Below are 23,272 nucleotides of genomic sequence, written 5' to 3'. Positions count from 1 at the left end.
CAACAGTGAAGCCCAACTCATCACTATTGAATCCAGTTTTTAAAATGCTGCTTAACTGCAGTCTTTGGTGCACAGAAACTAGCAAATAAGTTAAAACTGTAATCAAAAGATAAGCTTGCGATCAGATGCTCTCCAAACACTGGTGAATACACATGATGATAAAAAAGGTAAACATTTCAACTGGCTTATGGAGCTATGCTCACAATCTACCTACTTTGCCTGTTCAGATTTCCTACCTTATTCATAAGAATTATCTCTGCCAGGCAAGGTGCACACTACTTATAATTAGTAATCTCATCCTAAATTAGCTTCCTCTAGGAAGGAAGGGGGAGAAGAACCAACTTTCTGGTGACCTGTAGAATATTACTATGACATGGGTCCTACTAACACTCTTTTTTACAAATCGGGAAACATGACTAAAGACAAAAGTTAAGCAGGGGAGGGACGCAGTGTTTGCAGCAGAATTTGATGGCGGGTCTGTCTGAACGAGGCTGCCCATTATCTTCCCTTCTGTTTGCACTGCCTTTCAGTTTCTCAGGTTTATTCAAGAGCTGGCCTTCAGAGTAGAGTTCTCAGATAGCCATTGTTGAACTAACGAAGACCGTTTTCTGCCACTGGACGGAACGAGGATTTTAGTCAGTTACGAGGAGTTTGGTTGTATTCCCGCGTCTCCAGCGGTGACTAAAAAGCCATAGCCACTCGGTGACAGAGGCTACTCGGTCTGCCCGCTTGAAATGCTCCAGGTAGATTAATTTTTGAAAGATGATTCACCTTCCCTTTCCTGTTTTGATGGAACACGGAGACGGAACCGTTCCTGTCAATAAAAGGCTCGAGTTTCCACCTCGCAAATTCGCGCTGTGCTGACAGTGTAATTGGCTGACGCGCAGGTGGGATTTCCTGTCGCCATTTTAAGGAAACACACTCCCCTGCAAGGAAGTGCCCAGTCAGTTCAAGGGGGCTGTGCCTGGAACAAAGAGTGAGCAAACGAAAGGGAAACGGGCCCAGCTGTCCCAGGCCCCTCCGTCCTGCGCCCTCGCTCCCCGCTGGCCCCCGACTTGGAGCGCCGGGCTCCCTGAACCCCGACGCGCCGAGCCCGTAGCGGAATCACGTGGGGTCTCCCCGCCGGGCCAGAGTGCGTCCGCAGTTCAGCAAAACCACCCAATGTCCGAAACAGAGCCCCCCAGAACAGATCTCGGGGAGGGCTGGCGAGGTCTGCGGGTGCTGGATCCGGAAGACAGGAGGTGCTTCCCACTGGGGGTTGCGGACAAAGGGTTTCCAGAGGTGCCGCGTTCCCCGCTGCCCCGGCCGCTTCGGCTCCCTCCCCGCCGACCCCGGCCATTTCGGCGCCGTCCTGGGGGAGCCGACACGCTGCTGCGTAGATACCCGCGGCTCCCGCGCCGCTAGCGGCTCGCGGGGCTGCGCGCGGACCAGCCACTCCCACGGCCATCCTCACGCGGCGCCCTTCCCACAATGCAACTCCCCTCGCTCCCGCGCCCCGGCCCTGGCGCTGACCCCAAAAGCGCCCCCCAATCCCGCAGGGCGCAGCCCTCCTCTCCTCCTTCCGCGCCCTCCAAGCCGCCCCCACCTCCTCCATCCCCGAGGGCTCTCCAGCCGCCGCCGCAGCTGGGCTCTGGGCTCGCTGCCAGGCCCCAGGGGGGCGTGGGGCAGGTGTCCAGGCTGCGCGCAGCCTCTGCTCCCGGTGCCGCTGCCGGCGCGCCCCGCACACGCACGCCCCGCAACCCCTCCCTCACTCCTCCCTTCTTCCCGGATGCTCAGTCTCCGCCGGCCGCGGTCGCTGCATCCTCGGCGGGCGGCGACAAGGAGACAGCAAGGGACGGCCGCCGGCAGAGGCACCATGTGACGGGCACCGCTGAGTGACACGCAGCTTCGGTTACAGAGCGGGCGTGCAGGAGGGGAGGCGACGGCACGGTGGACGCGGAGGAATAGCCTGACTTTCCCAGCTAAACCGTCACGAGCCATGGATGCACAGGGGCGACGCGCCCCCCAATAGGAGAATGACTGCGATTCGAGACCCTCGGCGGCCGAGCATGTGGATGTAAGTGCGACGCTGGCGAGCACCTTGCGGGTGGGGGTTGGTGGTGGGGGGAGATTCTGATGCAATCGGCCCCGAAAGGAGGAGGAGAGACAGGAGAGCGCGGGCTGGGGCAGCCACGCCGCTCCGCCTGAAGGTCGCCGCCCTTCACCTTCCTCGGAAATCCGCCACGCCACGCTGAGCCTCCCCGCCCAGCCCTCACTGACGGAGGCCACCTTTCCTCCGCTGAGGCAGCCAGACCTTGACACAAAGGACATCGCACGGCCGGGGGAAAATCCCGGAAGGGCGGATACCTTGACGTCTCCTTTTGCCGCTTTTCCTTTATGGCCCGAGGTAAGGTGATTTCGCGTTCCCGGGGAGAGCTGAGGGAGCGGCGGCGGGGAGGAAAGGGATATTTTAGATGGGAGAGGAGGCGGTAACGCAGAAGTCATCCATGCGGCGTGAAAGGAAGGAGTGCGCGGCTGTGCCGGATGCGTTCGGATTTTGCTTTTAGGAAAAGTCCAGATCCCCGGTTCTCCTGACCGCCCACGACAGTGTAAGGAGGTGCCGGAGCCCCTTATCTCACCTTTGCATGGGCTCTGGCTTACTTTTGGAGCCTGTTTTCTTAGTGGCAGCTTGTGGCACCTGATCTGGTTCAATCATACGAGGGTTAGGGACCACGAGGGTCTGGAGAGCCCAGCCGAGGTGAGGGCGCGACTGCATACCCGAGGAGTGTTTGAATGCCGGGCAGTTGCGGGGAATTTCCTGTGTCCGCAGGTCCCCGAGGAGGGCATGTGATGTCCTCGGGACTGTGTGTGCGGCCGGCTGGGTCTCGGGAACTGGCCGCGGGCCGGGGATCGGAGGCGCGGAGCCCGAGTAAACGAGAGCACGCTTGCCGGCCCTTCTCGAGCTCTGCCCCGCTCTCAGTATGAATAGGAGTGGGAGGATGCGGGCCGTGGGGTGGAGGTGGTGGTGGGGTGATTGCTAAAGGATGCTGGCAGTGACTCACTGCCCTTTCCCGCCCCAGAGAGGTTCTTTCCCAAATGAAGAAGGAGAGAAAGAGAGAAGTGCCGCTCGGAGAGCTGGGATCCGCTGGAGCTGGCGAACAAAAGGCCACCGCTTGCGCGGGGCGCGGGCGCGGACGGTCCTCGCCTGCACTCCCACCTCCTCCCTCCACCCCCGCATCTCGCTCGCTTCCCTAAACGTTGCCACAAAAGGCCTTTAACCTCGCCGCGGCCGTGCCCGGAGGAAAGTGCTCCGTCGCCCTGGTGCGCGCCCCCGCCCCCCACCGTAATCCGCCTCCCGGAGCATCGGGCTCCTCAGCACCCACTGGGACCTCCAGGTTACAGGGCTGCCTGGGCGCCGCTTCCCTGCGGAATCGCCCGACCCTGGGTTTGGGCTGAACTGTAGTCAGAGAAGGTACAAGTGCATATGGCGGCAAAAGGAATTTCGCGGTAAGCGCGTCACGGAGTTTCGGGTGCCTTTCACAGGCTGTCTTCGGCTTAGGAAGGTGGTGCTACGATTTTGAGAGTCCTTTGTGTCTCACTCTGCGGCGCGGACCCGGTTTTTATTGCACTGGTTCTACGGTGAAAACCTAACTGCCACCAGGATCACATACTTTCGCATACGAATCCCTGGTGATGTATTTCATGAGTGAAAAAAGACCCGAGAGCTAGGAAACAGGATTTATTTGCATTTGGAAAGGAATCTGACATCTCTGCCGTGGGTTTAAAAAATTTTAATATAAGGGGGAGGAGAGAATAAATCTATGGTTTGCAGACTGCTGGGCCCAACAAGGCTGTAATTTGTCACCTTGATAGAAGAAACTGTGCAGCAACTCGTGCTTCTTCTGACGTCAGAAGGACAACTGAAATAAAACCTGAGCCAGGCAGCTGGCTGGCCTCCTTGTTAAATATCTCTCGCTGGGTGGGTATTCCTGAAATCTATGCGAAACAGCCAAGTCAGGGCTCTGATCCATGGTGGGCCCCCTGGATTTCAGTTTGGACCCCAATCTCAAAATGGCTTTACTTTTCAGAGTTACTTCAGTTCTCAGTATGTCGCCTTAGGCATCGAGAAACTCACCTAGTTTGGCTCGAGGTCTTAACCTTGATGACGTTTATTCACTTTCTTTTTTCCCTCCAACATATTCAATGAGTTTTTCCTACTGAGGGTTTATGTGGCAGTTAGCAACTAACAAGGTAAAGTTCCTGCTTCTGTGAGACTTCCATTCTCCTGGGGGAAACAGACAATAAAGGTACCTATAAATGAATTTTGGAGATTTGTTCCAGCAATGAAGAAATAAAACAGGATCATGTGATGGGGGAGGGTGCTTGAAACAGATTACCCTCTAGGAGGGCCTGTGTGAGAGGGGACATTTGTCCTGAGACTAAGAGGCCAGGAACCCGGTTATTGCTAGGCTGTCTTTTCCTCCCTCTGGGTGAGACTTGAGGGCAAAGACCAGTCTAATTCATTATTGTTCCCCTAATGCCCAGCACAGAGTAACTGCTTAATAAATGCCTGTTGGATTGAGACCTTGGCCAAAACATCTTGTTCAGCACTCTGTGCTACTGTTGACCATCCCTTTCTTTCTGTATCTCATTATTTGTTCCCCTGTTAAGTTGAAACGTCAGAGTCTTTTTCTACTCTGCTTCTCCTTCTCTCTTACCTTCTCTCCACTTCTGAGCAGTTACCAGGTGCCTGCAAATGCTCCACAAATGTGTTTTCATCTCCATTCCCACTGCCCGGGTTCAGGTCTCTGTTATCTGACCTAGACAGGGCAATTGCAGCGGTCGGTTGGGATACAAGAACGGTGAAACGGACATGGAGGTGCCCCGAAGAAACCAGCGCTCAGGGGAGCAGATGCAAGCACAGCACAGCGTGGTAAAGAGTGAAGTAGCCGGCAAAGGAGGTGTGATGGGCTTCTAGTTGATCTCCTCCGTACCAAGCTCTGCTCCCCTAATTCAATCTCGACACTTCCGTGTGATCTATATTTTTAAAACTTATTTTTAAAACTCATCTTGCTTCTGAAAACCTTCAGTGGGTTCCAGTTGCCTACAATTAAAGTCTAAATTCCTCAGCTGGGCGCTCGGGACCCTCCACAAGCCTCACCTCTTTCTCCCAGTTCACCCTATACCCTTCCTTTCACTTTTCTGCCTCAATATTGATGTTGATTCCAAACTGGAATGCCTACTGAAATGCTATATATTTGTGAAGGCTTAGCCCAAATGCCACTTTTCTACCTCATCAAATGTGTCCACTGACCACCTCACCTTTTCATAAAGATTTATCTTTCACTTTTTGCACCATCGTCAGTCCAGGTGATGGAAGGTGGAAGATAAGGACATACGCTTTGAATCAGTGCCGGTCTCAACTTACCAGCCTGGGGACCTTGAGCAAGTTTTTTTTTTTTTAGCATTTCTGAGCCTCATTTTTTTCCCCCCATTTGTTAAACGTGGTGGTAGTGGTATGGTGAGTTATTCAGAAGGTTTAATGAGGATAATGGATGTGCAGTGCTTGGCACAGTGTTAGTGGTCCGTATATATTGAATTAAAAGGGACTTCAGGTTTCTCATCTATCAGAGGAGATGGGGGAAGCTGATCAGGAAAGTTCCCCTTATCTCTAATATTCAATGAATATTTAATCATTTGAAAATACTTTTCTGAAAATAATACCTTAATGGAAAATACCTGAACGTTCTCAGTCCCTGGGAGAATGTGCATCTGTGAAAGGTGGTGTGCAGGTTCGTGGAAGGAAGCACATTCCAAATAGCATCATAGACTTCAGAGAAGGACACCTTAGAACACTTACCCTAAATCGAGTCTTTTAAAAACAGTGAGGTGGATGGACCTAGAGTCTGTCCTACAGAGTGAAGTAAGTCAGAAAGAGAAAAACAAATACCGTATGCTGACACATATATATGGAATCTAAAAGAAAAAAAAAAGGTTCTGATGAACCTAGGGGCAGGACAGGAATAAAGACACAGACATAGAGAATGGACTTGAGGGCACAGGGAGGGGGAAGGGTAAGCTGGGACGAAGTGAGAGAGTGGCATGGACATATATACACTACCAAATGTAAAATAGGTAGCTAGTAGGAAGCAGCTGCATAGCACAGGGAGATCAGCTCAGTGCCTTGTGACCACCTAGAGGGGTGGGATAGGGAGGGTGGGAGGGAGGCGCAAGAGGGAGGGGATATGGGGATATATGTATGCATATAGCTGATTCATTTTGTTATACAGCAAAAACTAACACAACACTGTAAAGCAATTATACTCCAATAAAGATGTTAAAAATAAATAAATAAAATAAGGGAAGGGTTAAGTATGATAAGGAAAAGAAAAAACATTGTTACAATTATTTCTGGAAGTTGATCGCATTTTATTCATTGGTTTTTCTACTCACCTCCTGTATGTTAGGGTTACTACTAAGCATAAAGGAGTTCAGTCATAGGGAAGCCCCATGGTTTGGGGAAACTTTGCAAGCAGCCCGCGTTGCAATCAAGGAACTCTGCCTCAGGTGAAGCTACAGGGTGTCTTTGCCAACAACTAGCTGGGTCCACTGGGACAACTCAGTTAACATTTTTAATGCCTCGTTTTCTCATCTGTCCAATGCTAACGATAGTGTCCAAGCTGCCAAACTCACAGAGTTGTGAAGGTACAATGAGAACAGAGGTGAGAACATCCTTGAACACGTTAAAAGAACTCAAGATGATAGTCATCTGGAGTTAAACACACTGCTAATCTGCAGTTTTAGGAGATGGGTAGAGATTAACGATTCTCAACGTGAGCTTCACATCAGACTCACCTAGAGTCTTTTAAAAGCTACCAATGCCCAGACTCCATTTCCAGAGATTCAGATTTAGTCATCCTGCGGCGGAGCCCAGACATAGGAATTTAAAAAAACAAAAAACAAAAAAAAAAAACAACACCAGGGATAATTCTCATACGCAGTGGTTTAGATTTAAAAACAAGCAAAACAAAAGCAGAAATTAAATGAAGACTTCCATAGATTGTTTGATAAAGTCTTGGTAATGTGAAATTATGAGCTTGACTGGCTTTTCCCCTGACTTGACAAAGCTCACCAGTTGTTGACATCTTGGAGTCCCAGCCTCAGGTTACAATTTATAACCTGAATTTTCCCAGGCATAGAAGCCCATCCAGTGATGCAGCCAGGGCCAAATAAAGATTTAATGTGTGGGTGTCAGTTTCCATCTCTTAGGAGTGACAAAGATGATTGGAAAAGAAAGAGACAATGGAAAGGAAAAGGAAAGGGAGAGGTTATGGCCCAAGGTCTGGGAGTGGGAGGCTCTGAGTGGGAGAGCAGCAGGACAGAGCACAGAGGAAAAGCTGGGCTTGGTTTATTGAACCGGTTTTGTTTATGTTGCAAACTGGTGGCTATAGAACCAAATGAAACCTGTGGGTATATTTTGTGGGCCCTCCATGTTCTCTTAAAATTGTTTGGAATTAGTTGTCAACATTTAAGTACAGTATCAGAATTTCACTTAAAACCTGGATTTCTGGCATTTCTTGAAAAGAAATCAAAAGATCTGTCTTACTTTTACTGAAACAGATGAGACACATGGCCTCCAGTTTCTTGTGCCCAATCTGCTTTGCTCATTCAGCTTACCAACTTGGGCTCCTGCTGCATTTGTTTTTAACCCTTAGTGTTGGGCTGGCCAAAAAGTTCGTTCGGGTTTTCCCATACCATCTTACGGAAAAACCTGAATGAATTTTTTGGCCGACCCAATGTAATCTGTAGATCTTAATGTTGGCAGCACATTAGAATCCCTTACAGAGCATTTAAAATATCCATGCTTAGTTTCCATCCTAGACCAATTGAATCAGAAACTGGTGTGCGTTAGGGGGGCAGATTATCACTGTTGTTTTTCTAAAGCTCCCAAGGTGATTCCTATGTGTAGTCAGAACTGAGTACTCCTAGTCTAAAAGTCACCTATTCAAAAGACTTGTCCACAAGCCCATCTTCTTATCTCTGAAATGAAAGTGATTCATTAAGAAACAGTCTACAGAATCATAAATTCAGGGGATTTTAGAACTGGGAGAGATCTTTGAGCGTGCATCAGTTAATCTGAACTTCAGATTCTGTCTAAGACAAAGGTCCAAAGAGAAGAAAAAACTTGTTCAAGGACTATAACGTCATTTGGTATTTAGTTATAGTGTGTTTTATTATACTTTCTCTTTTCAAATAAAGGCATATTTTTTAATGTTTATATTTATAAATGAACCTCCTCACATGCAATTTGAAAGCACTTTGTGGTGCTTTCAAATTGCCATTATTTCTGTTTTTCCTAGAGTATTTTGTTGGGAGTTAGCTGTCATAACAGCTAGGGCTTAAAAAAAAAAACTCCTGTTCATTGTTTTTAGTTCAATAGTAATCCTTGATCAGAGATATTACTATAGCAAAAACATACATGTGCAAAGAAAAAGAATTTCTCAAAGGCTATCATATGCCAAGCTGTCTTTAAACTCTGTATGTAATTATTTAAATCCGTGAATTTTCAGTTGATGAGAAAGATTTTTACTTTTGTGGTATTCACACTGCTCAAAGACACTCACTGTTTTAATTAAATTAAACTTTAGTTTTTGTAATGTAATATACAGTCAGTCCTCTTCTATCCAGAGTTACAGATTAACTTCATTAACTTCTAGAGTTTATTAATATTTTCTGACTTTGAGAAATCAATAGTTTCAAAACATCTGAATATGGGTAGGTTAACTCCCCAACATCATAGGCTGGGCATGTTGATAACAGGCATTTAAAAGATCATCTGGGTGAGTCAAAGATTTTTTTTTTTTTTTAATTTTATTTATTTATTTATTTATTTATGGCTGTGTTGGGTCTTCGTTTCTGTGCGAGGGCTTTCTCTAGTTGCGGCAAGTGGGGACCACTCTTCATCGCGGTGCGTGGGCCTCTCACTGTCGCGGCCTCTCTTGTTGCGGAGCACAGGCTCCAGACGTGCAGGCTCAGTCGTTGTGGCTCACGGGCCCAGTTGCTCCACGGCATGTGGGATCTTCCCAGACCAGGGCTCGAACCCGTGTCCCCTGCATTGGCAGGCAGATTCTCAACCACCGCGCCACCAGGGAAGCCCCGAGTCAAAGATTTTTTTTTTTTTTAATTTATTTATTTATTTGTATTTATTTTTGGGTCTTCGTCATTGCACACGGGCTTTCTCTAGTTGCGGCGAGCAGGGGCTACTCTTCATTGCGGTGCACGGGCTTATTGCTGTGGCTTCTCTTGTTGCAGAGCACGGGCTCTAGGTGCACGGGCTTCAGTAGTTGTGGCGCACGGGCTTAGTTGCTCCGCAGCATGTGGGATCTTCCCGGACCAGGGCTCGAACCCGTGTCCCCTGCATTGGCAGGCGGATTCTTAACCACTGAGCCACCATGGAAGCCCCCGAGTCAAAGATTTTAATGTAAAAAATAAAACTGTAAAAGTTATAGAAGAAAACATGGGAGGGAACTTCTTAGGAGATAAGGAGTGAAGGAGGCTTTTTTCACTGTAGACTCTTTTGTACTTTATGAATGTTGTCCTATGTACGTGTATTACCTAGTCAAATATTTTCCAATAAAATGAAATCGTTAAGTAAAAAAATAAAAATTAAGAAAATAAAAGATCATCTGGGAAGCTGAACAGCGTTGTGGGGTGGTAGGAGCAGGTGCTGGGATACTGTGAACAAGATAGGACGCAGGGGGCAGTCTGTCCAAGGAAGTGAGCAGCTCACCTCTGCCCCATGCAGAAATGGTCAGTCCTCATCCTCTGGTGAGCTTCCTTTAACGTGGGGCTTCTCACCCTCGGCACTCTGGGCATTTGGGGCCGGATAAGGCTTTGTTGCAGACAGCCACCCTGTGTATGGTGTGTAGCAGCACCTCTCTCCACTAGAAGCCTGCGACACCCTCTCACTTGTGACAACGAAAAATGTCTCCAGGCATGGTCAGATGTCCCTTGGGGGGGGGTGCCAAAATGGTCCCCAGTTGAGAACCACTGCTCTAATACAACCCTTTCTCTGAACTTGTAGAAATCATGCCAACAGTTCTCAAACATTCCAGGCATAGTGGCCAGGATGTTCATGATAAATACCTTCCATTCATATAGTACTTTACAGTTTTAAATGCACTTTCACGTAATTCTCACATGCCCGGATCAAATGTAAAAGAAATTAAGTGGCAGACTTAATGAAAACTGTGCTGTGGGGCTGCATGTGTCGCTTCCTTTAACTTCCCATTTTTGTTATTTTTCCTGTGAAATTGTGCTTGTGAGGATTGCTGCTGTATTGTCTATAGACAGATTATCATAGCTTGCTTTTTCAATTGAGTCATCACCATTATTGTTCACATATTTACTATCACCGTGTGCTAGGGCGCTAAGAGGGCTGTGGTCCCTGTCCTCGAGAAGTTGAAAATGTATAATAATTAGGGAACTGGATAACTCCATAAGGAGATCATGAAAATATATAAGAACCCTTGCTATAAGCCAATGAGTAATCTATACAAAAGCACTGTAAGAATTCATCACAGGTAAATAATCAATCACGAGCTGGTCATTGGAGGAAGACCTCACAGAGAAGGTTGGCTTGAAATTAAAAAAAAAAAAAAGCATGCAAACCAGCAAGATGGGCTTTGAAAGAAATGTTGTACTTAAATGAGCATGAGCTTGATGGGAAAGGGGTTTGTGGGAAGTATGTTAGGACCAAGATGGTGGAAGCAAAGCAGGAAACTGCTTATAAGTAGATCCATCACAGGAATGCAAGGTTCAGAAGGAACATGGTGGGAGAGAAGTTTAAAGAGAGAGTTAAGAGCAATCTCGGCCTTGAATTTGAGGTTCCAGGGATTCAGCTATTAGGAACAGTTATGATTGGCAAGGGAGGGAAGAGGAATGTGCAAGACATGGATTTTCAGGAAGAACCTGCGTCTTCCTGAAGTGGGTAGGGCTCAGGAGGCAGCATGGGGGGAAGCGACTGGCCAGGCTAGGACTGTGGAGCCGGGAGGAATGAGAGGAAGGAAGGGACGGTATGAAAGAATGTTGACAGGACCTGGGGACTGATTAGATATGCGGGTTCCATGTCTGAGTGAGGAGGGGAACGAACATTATCGTGAACAGAAATAGAAAAGCTGATGTGTGAGGTCGGGTGATGTGTTCAGTGAGGCACGTGGAGTTGGAGGTCATGGCAAACATCCACGTGGAGAGGTCCGGCGGGCAGCTGGGGTCTGAAAAGAATTTGTGGAAATTTTTCTGAGCAGGAGGGAACCTGAGAGATTGCCTCTCCCCTGCAGCCTTCTCAGTTTACAGATGAAGAAACACGTGCCATGTTAAGTGACGTGATCATTAGCAAGTAGTATTTATGAGGAAGATCCTATTTCAAAACGCAGAGGATTTCTAGTTTTGTAAAATGAAAAGGCCTGGGGGGAAAAAAGATATGAAAGATGCCCTTGTGGGGTGAAGCCTGACACTTCAGGCTTGAAACTTACAAAGGAAAGAGTTTGGAGTGTGCAGAGGGAAGAGTGGAGGGAGAAGGGTTGCCCTCACACTGAGGGTGGGAGGCAGACAGGAGCTGGCAAAGGAGGCAGGAAGCAGCGTGTAGGAGGGTGCGGTGAGGAGCAAGCCGGTGGAGGTCGGGAAACTGTGACCCTCCTGTGCAGGGAAGTGAAGGGATGAGGACTGAGATAAGGCCACTTGCCTTGATTAGGAAGAGGTAGCAATAGTAGCAGCGACAGTCACCCTCGCTTACCAGAATCGGGCCGAGCATGGACCCAAACATGGAATCTTTATAAGGACTCTGTAAGGTGGGTACCACTTTATCTCCATTTTACAGATGAGGACGCTGAGGTAAAGAGAAGTTAACCTACTTGCCCAGGGTCACCACAGCTCCTGAAGGGTGAAGCCCGGATTTGCCAGTGGATCCTGGGTTCAGGGGAGTGATGAGGACAGGGGCAAGTTGTTCAGACTGTTGGCAGTAAAGACAGGAGGGAGGGGTGATATTTCAAGGTTACTTTCCAGATATGAAGCTGAGCGTGATTAACAGAAGTCAGGGAAGCCAGTAGAGAGAAAGTGGGAGGCCAAGCCCTAGCAGAGCTGAGACATGAACGCTGGAGTTTTTGTTTGTTTGGAGTTTTGAGTAAGAAGAGAGAAAACACCTTTTCTTCTGAGAATGCTTACTGGGTCCCAGCCTTTCACTCCTGAAGGCCATTCCCCACCTCCCGAGGACCCCAGGTTTTCAAAGACTATCAATTTTAAGCTTTTATTTTAGTTGAAGTATAACTGATATGGAATGCAACATCTGGTTCTTAAGTATACTGTTTAGTGAGTTTTGACTACAACTTGAAAATATTAATTCACTTCCCGCTTTTTTTACTCAAAGATATATAACATTGCCAGTCAGAATCTAGGATTATCACATCAAATTAAGGCAATCTTGCCAAAAGCAAGGACTCTTGACATTTTAGTTAACCTGTTTAGCCTGTTTGAGGCCCTTTGAAATACAGTGAACAGCCCGGTGAGTCAAGGACCTCAAGTGTGTAAATAGGCTCAGTTGGTTATGGAAAGAGATGGCAGGAAGACCAGGACCATCATTGGCCTTACGCCTAACACATTCTCAAAACCACTGACCTAGCTGTCATAATTGATCTTCAGGAGCTGAGCTGGGAGAGGTGTGATCTTATTCTTCAGAATAAAAAAAATAATAGTGATTCATAACAATTTTGAAATTAAGTGTATGTGACTGGATATTTAATGTCATAAAGGAATTCTTATTACATTTTAGGTGTGATCATGATATGATGATACTGTTTTAAAAATAGATCTGGGCTTCCCTGGTGGCGCAGTGGTTGAGAATCTGCCTGCCAATGCAGGGCACACGGGTTCGAGCCCTGGTCTGGGAAGATCCCACATGCCACGGAGCAGCTGGGCCCGTGAGCCACAACTACTGAGCATGCGCATCTGGAGCCTGTGCCCCGCAACGGGAGGGGCCGCGATAGTGAAAGGCCCGCGCACCGCGATGAAGAGCGGTCCCCGCACCGCGATGAACAGTGGTCCCCACTTGCCGCAACTAGAGAAAGCCCTCGCACGAACCGAAGACCCAACACAGCCAAAAATAAATAAATAAAGTAGCTATAAAATTAAAAAAAAAAAAATAGATCTGACCTTTTAGAGATATGTGCTGAAATAGTTACAAATGATAGGATATCTGGAATCTTTTGTTAAATAATTCTATGTGATGGTGGGGGTAAAACTTCAACAAGACTGGCCTGAAATGATCCTTGTTGAAGTTGCTACGTGGATGTTCATTATTCTATTCTGTCCACTTTTATATATGTTTAAAATTTTCATAATAAAATATTTCAGAGGGAGGAAAAAATAAAATTAAGAATAACAGTCAGGGTTTAGCTGCATATTAACAGAGATCCTTCCATGTATGTTTTAAGCAAAAGGGATTGAATATGGGGAATTAAGGCCTGTAAAACTGTTAGGAAAGATGGCAGACCAGGCTTTAGTCTGGGTCTCTAGAAAGAATCACCAGAACACCACCACTCAGCTGGCTTTAGGGGCTGCTTTTGTGCCTCGCATCAGGAAGCCAGGAAGCCAGTTTCTCATTGTTTGAACATATGCTCCAGGAGCACGTCACTTAGACCAAATCTGATGATCGGGAATTCATAGCCACAGTTGTTGGCTCCAGTGCTGTCTGTGGCATCTGCTAGAATTGTACCAGCAAAATGGGTGCCTGGGCCCCACCACTTCGCTCTCTGATTGGTGGAATCTAAATCTTCTCTAGACCCCTAGCTGCAAAGGAATGTGGGAAATGTAGTTTTCAACTCTCCATCCTCTAGATGCAGAACTGGACTAGAAAGAAGTGGGAACAAATTTTGAGTGGGTCAATCCATCACACAGTGTCTTAGCGATTGAAATTGTATTTTTGTTTATTTATCCCCAAAAGTAATTTTGGACAATGTCTGAGTTATAGTATATTTTTTGGTTTGGTTTTCTCTCTACAATTTTTTAACCAGCTTTTGCTAAACCAATATAACCTCTTATTGCTCAAGAACATGTACCTTGCTCCCTCTGCTGTAGCTAGATTCATCTGAGTGGGTGTTCTCTGCACATCTGGCCTCCATGTCTTTGCCTGTGCCGTTTCCAGTGCAAGGAATGCCTTCCCTACCCCAGTCTAAATCCTGCCTATTTTTAGACATAGTTCAACATAGTTCATAGTTCTTTGTAAAACCTTACCTGATTTCTCCAGGCTCCAATTTCCTTCCTCCCTCCCCCCACCCGCCTCCTTCCCTCCCTCCCTCCCTTCTTTCCTTCCTTCCTTCTTTCCTTCCCTCCTTCCTTCCTGTATGTACCTATGTATGTATGCATGTCTCTGAAATCTTTCTGGACTTATTCTTTGTTCTACTGTACAGTTTGGTCTCTATCATGCAAATGTTTTATGGTATACTGTCACTTTATATGGGAAGGTCTTGCTTGTTTCAGTAGGGTGTAAGCAACGTAAGACCAACGTAAGACCAAACAAGATTTCTTAAAATATCCTCTCCTTTGATGCATATCACCATGAAGAGTAGAGAAGAAGTTTCTGTATTTTACATTGGTACTATTAGTAAAACGTACCAATAAGCATGGCAAGATAATAATGCTTCTTAAGAATACCTCACAAGATTGCAGTAAAGGATCAGAAATATTCTGTGCTGAGTAAACCGTCATTTGTAACCTATTATAAATGTTGGGAGATAGTAATTGTGGTTGGGTTAATGTCAAGATGGTCACATGATGACCCCATTCGGTCTTTTAATTAACTGTATAGTCTGATAATTGCTTCAGTCTTTCAGTGAAACTATAATTCTTTTGTTTCTTAAACTCAACCTGCACTTCCTGTGTCTTTGTCGTTGGCCGTGTTCTCCTTCATTGAAAAGTCTCAGCTCAGGGCCCATCTCCACCTGTCAGTCTCCTGTCCACCAGGCAGTGTGACTGTCTAGCAGTAGTAGGTTGGATGTCAATTTATGGCACAATCAAGCGGTAAGGAGCATTTGCCGTAATGGTGTAGACCCGTGTTTACGGACATAACTCAGGATAGGAGACCATATCTTGTTAAGTGAAAAAATATGTTTTAAAAACTCTATAGTATGATTTCCATTTTTGTAAATGTATACATATTTTTTAAAAATTTGTACTCATTCTTTTCATTTAACAGATATTTATCGAGTGCCTACTGTGTGTCAGGCACTATATCTATGTGCGTAGAAAAACCCTTGAAGGTTATACTCCAATATATATACAGTGATCATCTCTGCTTGCTGAGATAACAGGTGACTTTTTTCTTTTTATTTGTTCTTTCTTTCATTTGCAAGCTTGTATTTTCTAATTTTTCTACAAAGACCTGTATTATTTATTAATAAGGAACTAATGTATTTTTAAAAAACACTTCTGTTCTTCAAAATTCATACTATGTAATATTACATGAAAAACAATAGACTGAAAACAGTCTAAATTTCCAATGTTAAATAAAAAAGAGAGAGGAGAGAGAGCTAGAGAGGAAGAAAGAAAGGAAAAGAAAAAAAGAAGAAAAGAAGGGAGGAAGCACATGAAACTCTAACAGTGGCCCATTTTGAGTGGTGGGGTTTCTTGTACAATGTTTGCTCTAAAGATTCTACAGTGGGCATATATTAGCTTTAGAACCAGAAAAATTTTTTTTTCTTTTTCAAGAGCCAGTTCAAATGTGATTTTTCTGTGAAACTGCCTCAGATCCTTTTCAGACTTTTAAAATCCTTTCGTCACCTAGCACTCAGTAAATATATAATAAATTGAATGGATAGTACTTCCTAAGTGTGGCCTCAACCTTAGTGACAGATGTCACTAACTTTGTTAATTTTCCCCATTTTTCCAGTTTTTATTTTCAAGAATAAGTTAGATTTCAGATAGGTTATTTCACAACAATAAAAATTTATCCTAAATTAAAAAAAAAAGAAAAGAAAAGGAGGTTACAATACAGAGAACATGCAGAGATACGAAAGACCATATGAGGACAGAGCAAGAAGACAGCTATCTGTAAGCCAAGGAGAGAGGCCTCAGAAGAAATAAAACTTGCCATTACCTTAATCTTGGACTTCTGGAACTGCGAAAAAAATAAATTTCTCTTTAAGCCAAAGGCAAAAATATTTCCTATGTGATTAACTTAGTACTGGCATTTGCCTAATACTGACATAATTTTAGTGGCCAGAACTTACTCTATTCTTTTTATTCTTTTCCTTTTTTGTCCATTGCACATGTGTGTGTGTGTGTGTGTGTGTGTGTGTGTGTGTGTGTAGTATATATTTGTATTCACACACATATATTGATATGAAAGTTTACATTCAAACAGTAGATTCCAGATCTGTTGTTAGTCAACTTTTCCTCTCCTCAGAAATTTTTTGTCTAGTGCCCTGTTTCCTACAAGTTTGTAGAGAGAAAAGGACTCCTTAACCCAGATTGGAAACGCCATCCACTGAGTGAACTTTTTTTTTAAGATTTATTTTATTATTTATTAATTTATTTAACTTATTTCTTTGGCTGTGTCAGATCTTAATTGCGGCACGCGGGATCTTTGTTGAGGCATGCGGGACTCTTCGTTGTGGTGTGCGGGCTTCTCTCTAGTTGTGGCGTGCAGGCTTTCTCTTCTCTAGTTGTGGGGCGCGGGCTCTAGAGCACGTGGGCTCTGTAGTTTGCGGCACGCAGGCTCTAGTTGAGGCACGCAAGCTCAGTAGTTGTGGCGTGCAGGCTTAGTTGCCCCGTGGCATGTGGGATCTTAGTTCCCTGACCAGGGATCGAACCCCCGTCCCCTGCATTGTAAGGCGTATTCTTTACCACTGGACCACCAGGGAAGTCCCCACTGAGTGAACTTTCTAGCAGCCCTACAGTATCACTTTAGTAGCCTCTGAGGGAGTCATACAGGCAAGAGCCAGTGTGGCAAGACTCCTAGGGGTTACCCAGCCCAGTCCATTTGTGCAGCTTTCTTCAGAGGGGGCCGAGGGGTGACAAGGGGGTTTAACCTTTCTAATGCACTTCCAACTTCTGCAAAGTAAAGACAGGCTGTAAATGCTGCTGCTGTGTGAAGACACTAAAGGCAATTAGTCATGGCCCAGGCTCCAGCACTACCACCCTAGCTGGAAGAATCAGCCCTGAGCTGCCAGGGTAGCCTTAGTCCAGGAGTTCAGGGAGCTCCAATCTCCTATCCTGGCTTCCTGCTTTCCAGGAGAAGCCCTGCCCTGCAGGAAGGGTGAGGCTCCTGGAATCTGAGGTATTAGACAGTATTTATCTTGTGGAAGCTGTAAAGGATCCTGGAACCAGGGAAGATTCATTCTAGACAGGAGACGGTGTGAATGGAAAGGAGTAAGGTGGGGCCTGGCTGTGGGGAAGAGAAGAAGGAAATTTTTTTTGTTTTTTAACATCTTTATTGGAGTGTAATTGCTTTACAGTGGTGTGTTAGTTTCTGCTTTATAACAAAGTGAATCAGTTATACATATACATATGTTCCCATATCTCTTCCCTCTTGCGTCTCCCTCCCTCCCACCCTCCCTATCCCACCTCTCTAGGTGGTCACAAAGCACTGAGCTGATCTCCCTGTGCTATACAGCTGCTTCCCACTAGCTATCTATTTTACATTTTGTAGTGTATATATGTCCATGCCACTCTCTCACTTCGTCCCAGCTTACCCTTCCCCCTCCCCATGTCCTCAAGTCCATTCTCTAGTAGGTCTGCGTCTTTATTCCCGTCTTGCCCCTAGGTTGAGAAGAAGGAAATTCTTAAAGAAGTGTCATTCTAGGGTACTTTCTAGGGGTCCTGAAAATATTATCAGTTAGCAAAATGCTTCTTCGGATATACTAGGATGCTTAGATGGGCACATTGGAGCTTTGACTGTTAACTAGGTTACAGTTATCTTATGGAATTCAGGATCAGACAAAATATCAAAACATCATCCAAGGCGGATCATCCATTGGAGGTTAAAAAAAAATCTCGCTGACATTCTGCTTCATTCCATGATCCCCGTCGCCTCACCGAGATTATCTTAGTGAGGCCCCTATACCTTTACAGGCCTTACTTTTGAAGTTTCATTTACTTCTTAAAAGGGTTCCTGGACCCATTTCCAACGTGTGTGTGTGTGTGTGTGTGTGTGTAGGCTTCCCCACACCATCAGTTGTCAATTCAATTCTGACACTATCCACCGGTAGATAGAATGAGATTCTACGGGTCAAGGGCTCCATGCCACAAGCCCGCCCTTCACTTCAGACACCAGTCACAAGCCCAGGTTATTGCCTGTGCTCCTGACCGACTGGCCATAAATCAGAGGTTTCCATGACCCCCTCCTTGGGTTCCATTAATTTGCCAGAACAGCTCACAGAACTCAGGAAAACCCATTTGCTCACTAGGTTACCAGTTTATTCCAAAAGATATCAGAGGATACAAATCAACAGCCAGATGTAGAGATACATAGGGCGAGGTCCTCAACATAGGCGCTTCTGTCCTTGTGGGGCTTGGTGCCCCGTACGTGGTGTTCTGGGTCCCTAGTATGGATACGCTTTGAATCTCCTCCTTTTTTTGCTTTATATGGAGGCTTCATTACATAGGCGTGATTGATGAACTCATTGGCCATTAGTGATTGATTCAAGCTCTGGCCTGTCTCCTCTCCCCGGAAATCACGGGCTGGGGCTGAAAATTCCAACCCTCTAATCACACGTTTGGCTCCACTGGCAACCAGCCCCCATCCTTAGGTGCTTTCCCAAAGTCACCTCATTAATATACCAAAGGACATTTATCACTCTCAACACTTAGGAAATTCGAAGGGTTTGGGGAGCTGTGAACCAGAAATAGGAACGAAGACCAACTATGTATTCTTTATAATAAATCACAGTACCACACCTCTGTTGCCACCTGCTTTTTGGTTTGTGATGCTGTGTGTCTGAAACTCTTTACCCCCTTATATATTATTGGTGACCACTCAGAAATTTAAATCTCAGTCATTCATGTGGGAGAAAATGTGAACTCGGCAAGTCTTTCATTTCTGTGAGGAAATATAGTTTCAGGTGGATTAACCTAAATCCCCTGAGTATGAGTTTTTAATTCCCTAACTCCCTGACATGGAGTGATTTCATTGAAGAGACTGATTTAATCTCTTGCAGTTGATGGATAAACTGTTTGCTAAATTTCAAAACACAGATTTGTCCTTTGCTACTTGACCTCCAGGTTGAGTGGTTGATCCTGCATGATGCCATTTATTGAGGATTTGCATTTTTATTAAACTGGGATTGCTAAATCAGAGGTGCTTTTGTGTCTGTTCAGTCTGTACCCAGCTATATGTGTGCCCTGTGGTCTGACGCATTAAAATAACCTATTCACTTTCCTTTTAAACGCACTGCTTCATAAAAGGGCATCTCTACTGCCTACAGATCACATGGTATTCCTATGAATGTGAGCATAAAGATTATGGGACATGACTCATTTTATAGTTAAAAATGCAGGAAGATTTATGAAAGACAGAAAATTTACAGCCTCTATAACTTGATGTACCAAGATTGCCTTAATGCTTTGAATAGCAAAATGTAAAAGTTATGTTATCAGCAAATCATTTGTGTGTAATAGCTTATGTGTAATCAGTGGTGATATTCACATGTTTAATTATTTTTCCTTGTGTTGTATTTTAGGGGTGTGAACCTTATATTTTTGCTGCTATCCATTTGTAAATACACTCAGAAAAGGAGGATTTGGACGACAGGTACTTTCTAAACATGATGCATTTCAAAAGTGGACTCGAATTAACTGAATTGCAAAACATGACAGTGCCCGAAGATGATAACATTAGCAATGATTCCAATGATTTCACCGAGGTAGAAAATGGTCAGATAAATAGGTGAGTATTTTTCCACGAACAGTTTCTCTCCAATGAAAGAAATGTCTCTAAAATATCATTCTGGTTTTCAGTTATTCTCTTGAATTATTCATTACTAAAGTTATGCTCCATTTGAAGATGTAATTTGAATTTCATATGTGACATCTGTTGGGCATCGTCTGCAATAGCAGATGAAGCAAATAGGAAAGTAATTTATTCATCCTTTCAAATCTTTCAATTGAGTCTAATAAAAATGTATAAATACATTGGACCCCAACCAGCCTTAACTTTTCAAAAGCTCTGTGTTTATGAATCAGACCAACTGTTGGAATTTCACTGCGTGCCATATCTGAATGTGTACTACAGTCATCTGGCCTTGCCCACATGTTAATCAAGGAATGGTCAAAGTCGCATTTGCCAACGTTCCCATGTTAAAACGACAAATACGTCACTACAAGCATCGTTTGTAACATGGATTTTAAGTAATAATAACACAGAGCCAAATGGCTCTATGAGAAATAGTAGATGAAAGAGTACATGAAATGGAGAAATAGTACATGAAACGGAGAAATAGTACATGAAAGAGAAAGAAAAGAAGAGATACAGTGAGCGAGGGAAGGTAGGGGGCGGGTAGGAAGAATGCTGGCCTGGCAGCTCTCACCCTTAGCATTCTCTGACCTTCTGATTTTATTTTTTTATTATTTTTAAAAATGTATTTTATTGAAATATAGTTGACTTACATTGTCATGTTATTTTCTGGTGTACAGCAAAGTGATTCAGTTATACATATATATATATTCTTTTTCATATTCTTTTCCATTATGGTTTATCACAGGATATATATATATATATATATTTTTTTTTAATAAATTTATTTATTTTATTTATTTTCATTTTTGGCTGCGTTGGGTCTTCGTTGCTGCGCGCGGGCTTCCTCTAGTTGCGGCGAGCGGGGGCTACTCTTTGTTGCGGTGCACGGGCTTCTCATTGCGGTGGCTTCTCTTGCTGCCGAGCACGGGCTCTAGGTGTGCGGGATTCAGTAGCTGTGGCACGCGGGCTTCAGTAGTTGTGGCTCGCGGGCTCTAGAGTGCAGGCTCAGTAGTTGTGGCGCACGGGCTTAGTTGCTGCGCGGCATGTGGGATCTTCCCAGACCAGGACTCGAACCCGTGTCCCCTGCATTGGCAGGTGGACTCCCAACCACTGCACCACCAGGGAAGCCCTATCACAGGATATTGAATATAGTTCCCTGTGCTATACAGTAGGACCTTGTTGTTTATCCATTCTATATATAATAGTTTGCATCTGCTAACCCCGAACTCCCAATCCATCCCTCCCACACCCCCTTCCCACTGGAAACCACAAGTCTTTTCTCTGTGTTTGTGAGTCTGTTTCTGTTTCGTAGATAAGTTCATTTGTGTCATATTTTAGATTCCACATATAAGTGATATCGTATGGAATTTATCTTTCTCTTTCTGACTTACTTCACTTAGTGTGATAATCTCTCTAGGTCCATCCATGTTGCTGCAAATTCTGACCTTCTGATTTTACAGCCAGCTTATATGGATCCCTTAGCAGGAAGCTCTCCAGCTTGGGAGTTAGTGGTGAGGTTTGTTTGAAGCCCGAGGCCTCCTAAAAGGCTGGGAAGAGAGAGTGGACTATACGGGGACTACTTACTGGAACACCAACCTACACTTGCGGGAGTGGGGTCAAAAGGAAATTGGGAGGAAGATGAAAACATTATGTCAGCTAACCAGGCATCTTCACCGAAATCATTTCTGATAATCTGCTCTGCATTCTGATACAATGTGTAATTGACTGGGCTGCCATCATTTACAGACACTCAGAAGTTCCAGCCCCGCCCCTCCTCCTTGTTCTCTTCCTTACATATTCTCAGAGGTTAAGTCTCCAGCCCAAATACTTCCTCATTGCCATCCAAGTATCATTCACCATGTGGTATTTCTTATTGTTGAACTCAAGTTTGCTTCTTTCACCTTTTCTGTGTAATTATTAAGAATAACTACCCTTTCTTGAGTGCCAGGTGTGATTACATATATTACCACTTATCCTTATAACATCATTCAATGTATTCTTTTGCAAATAAGGAAAATTTAAAAATTCAGTGTACCATAAGAGAATGGAGGCTCAGAGAAATAAAATAACTTGCTCAAGGGCACACACAGGTCTGTCTGAAATCCCTGTCTTTCCTCTGTGTCCTGCTGCCTCTGATTAAAATGCTCGGGTGTGAATGAAAAAGATAGTCTCTACTATCAATTAAACTCTGCTAAACTCTACCGGTGCTATTTTCTGCTCTGGGCCCCTGGGGTGTTCTGTAGTCACTGCTGACCTCCAGTTAACGGTGGTGGATGGGATTCCAGCTATTTCACAAGTAGCACATTTTAGGTTTATAACAAAGCTTCATTCCCAAAGCAGTGTAAACCTTCAGGACCTTAAAATGAGAGTCTTTTATAATATTCAGCTTAGGATCTGAACTTGATATTTAGAAGTTTTACTAAGAAAAAGTATTGTTTGGGAGGTGATAACCTCTTGGGGTAGGAGGAGGCACCCCTTCTCGCCCCTTGGGGTGCCTGCCAGGGGAGCTCACTTCCCCAGAGACCATGACTAAGATGTGGGCTGTACAGCCTCTTGTTTTTTGGAATTTGGTTCCACTGTCGCAAGTGTGGTGTGATGCATTTATTGCTTTATTTTATCTCCTCTCTTTCATTGACATGGTTTATGAATTTTGCTTCATTTCTGACTCTAGAACAATGAAAATTAAAAACAACATATTACAGCATGAAGCCAAAAAGGTAAATAAAAATCAAAAAAGACACACCCCCACCACCCCCCCTTCCCCCATGATTTCTGCAAAGCTACACCTAATATTTCTGACTCTTCTGTTAGCTTTTTCACATTGGTGGGAGGAAGGTAGGCCCAATTATATGAATCTAGGAGAACCATCTCCCAAAACAGTGAACTTCTAGGTAACAGTGCCTTTTTTTAGGAAGCTAGAGAAAATGTTGAAAACAAATGTTGACTTCTCATTAGCTGGCGTGTAACTGATAGCTTTGCCTGGAAACTCCCTTCTAGGATACCTTAAGAATCATTTTATTAAGTTTAGTTAAAAATAGAGTAGAGCCATTTGGGCATTAGGACACCTGCTCTTATTCCAGTTCAGTTGTTTTATTTCATGCCCTAATTCATGGGTTATAGTCATAGAAACCTATACCTGGAACAGCAAAGCCTTTTTTTTTTTTTTTTTAACATCTTTATTGGAGTATAATTGCTTTACAAAGCAAAGGCTTTTGAAATGTCCACTGGACCCGTACTGCTGACATTTTAATGTGCATGTGAAACACCTGGAAACCTTGTTAACGTGCA

General features: G+C 44.7%; 1 protein-coding gene across 2 annotated transcripts in view; it reads left to right on the top strand.

Moving 5' to 3' along the window:
- The first annotated feature begins 1,774 nt into the window (after positions 1–1,774).
- SLC38A1 (solute carrier family 38 member 1) overlaps positions 1,775–23,272 on the top strand; it is a 70,846-nt gene continuing 49,348 nt past the window's right edge. The window contains exons 1-3 of one of the 2 annotated variants that reach the window (XM_036866351.1): positions 1,775–2,386; positions 15,227–15,341; positions 19,710–19,915. In XM_036866351.1, the coding sequence (XP_036722246.1) occupies positions 19,794–19,915 (122 nt within the window). In that variant the 5' untranslated portion in view covers positions 1,775–2,386; positions 15,227–15,341; positions 19,710–19,793. The remainder of the gene's footprint in view (positions 2,387–15,226; positions 15,342–19,709; positions 19,916–23,272) is intronic. The other variant, XM_036866352.1, reaches the window with a different exon arrangement.

This window comes from Balaenoptera musculus, chromosome 10 (genome assembly GCF_009873245.2).
Source record: "Balaenoptera musculus isolate JJ_BM4_2016_0621 chromosome 10, mBalMus1.pri.v3, whole genome shotgun sequence".
Taxonomy (NCBI): Eukaryota; Metazoa; Chordata; class Mammalia; order Artiodactyla; family Balaenopteridae; genus Balaenoptera; species Balaenoptera musculus.
Note: the sequence above shows the minus strand (reverse complement) of the source record. Positions and strands in the feature narration are given on the sequence as shown.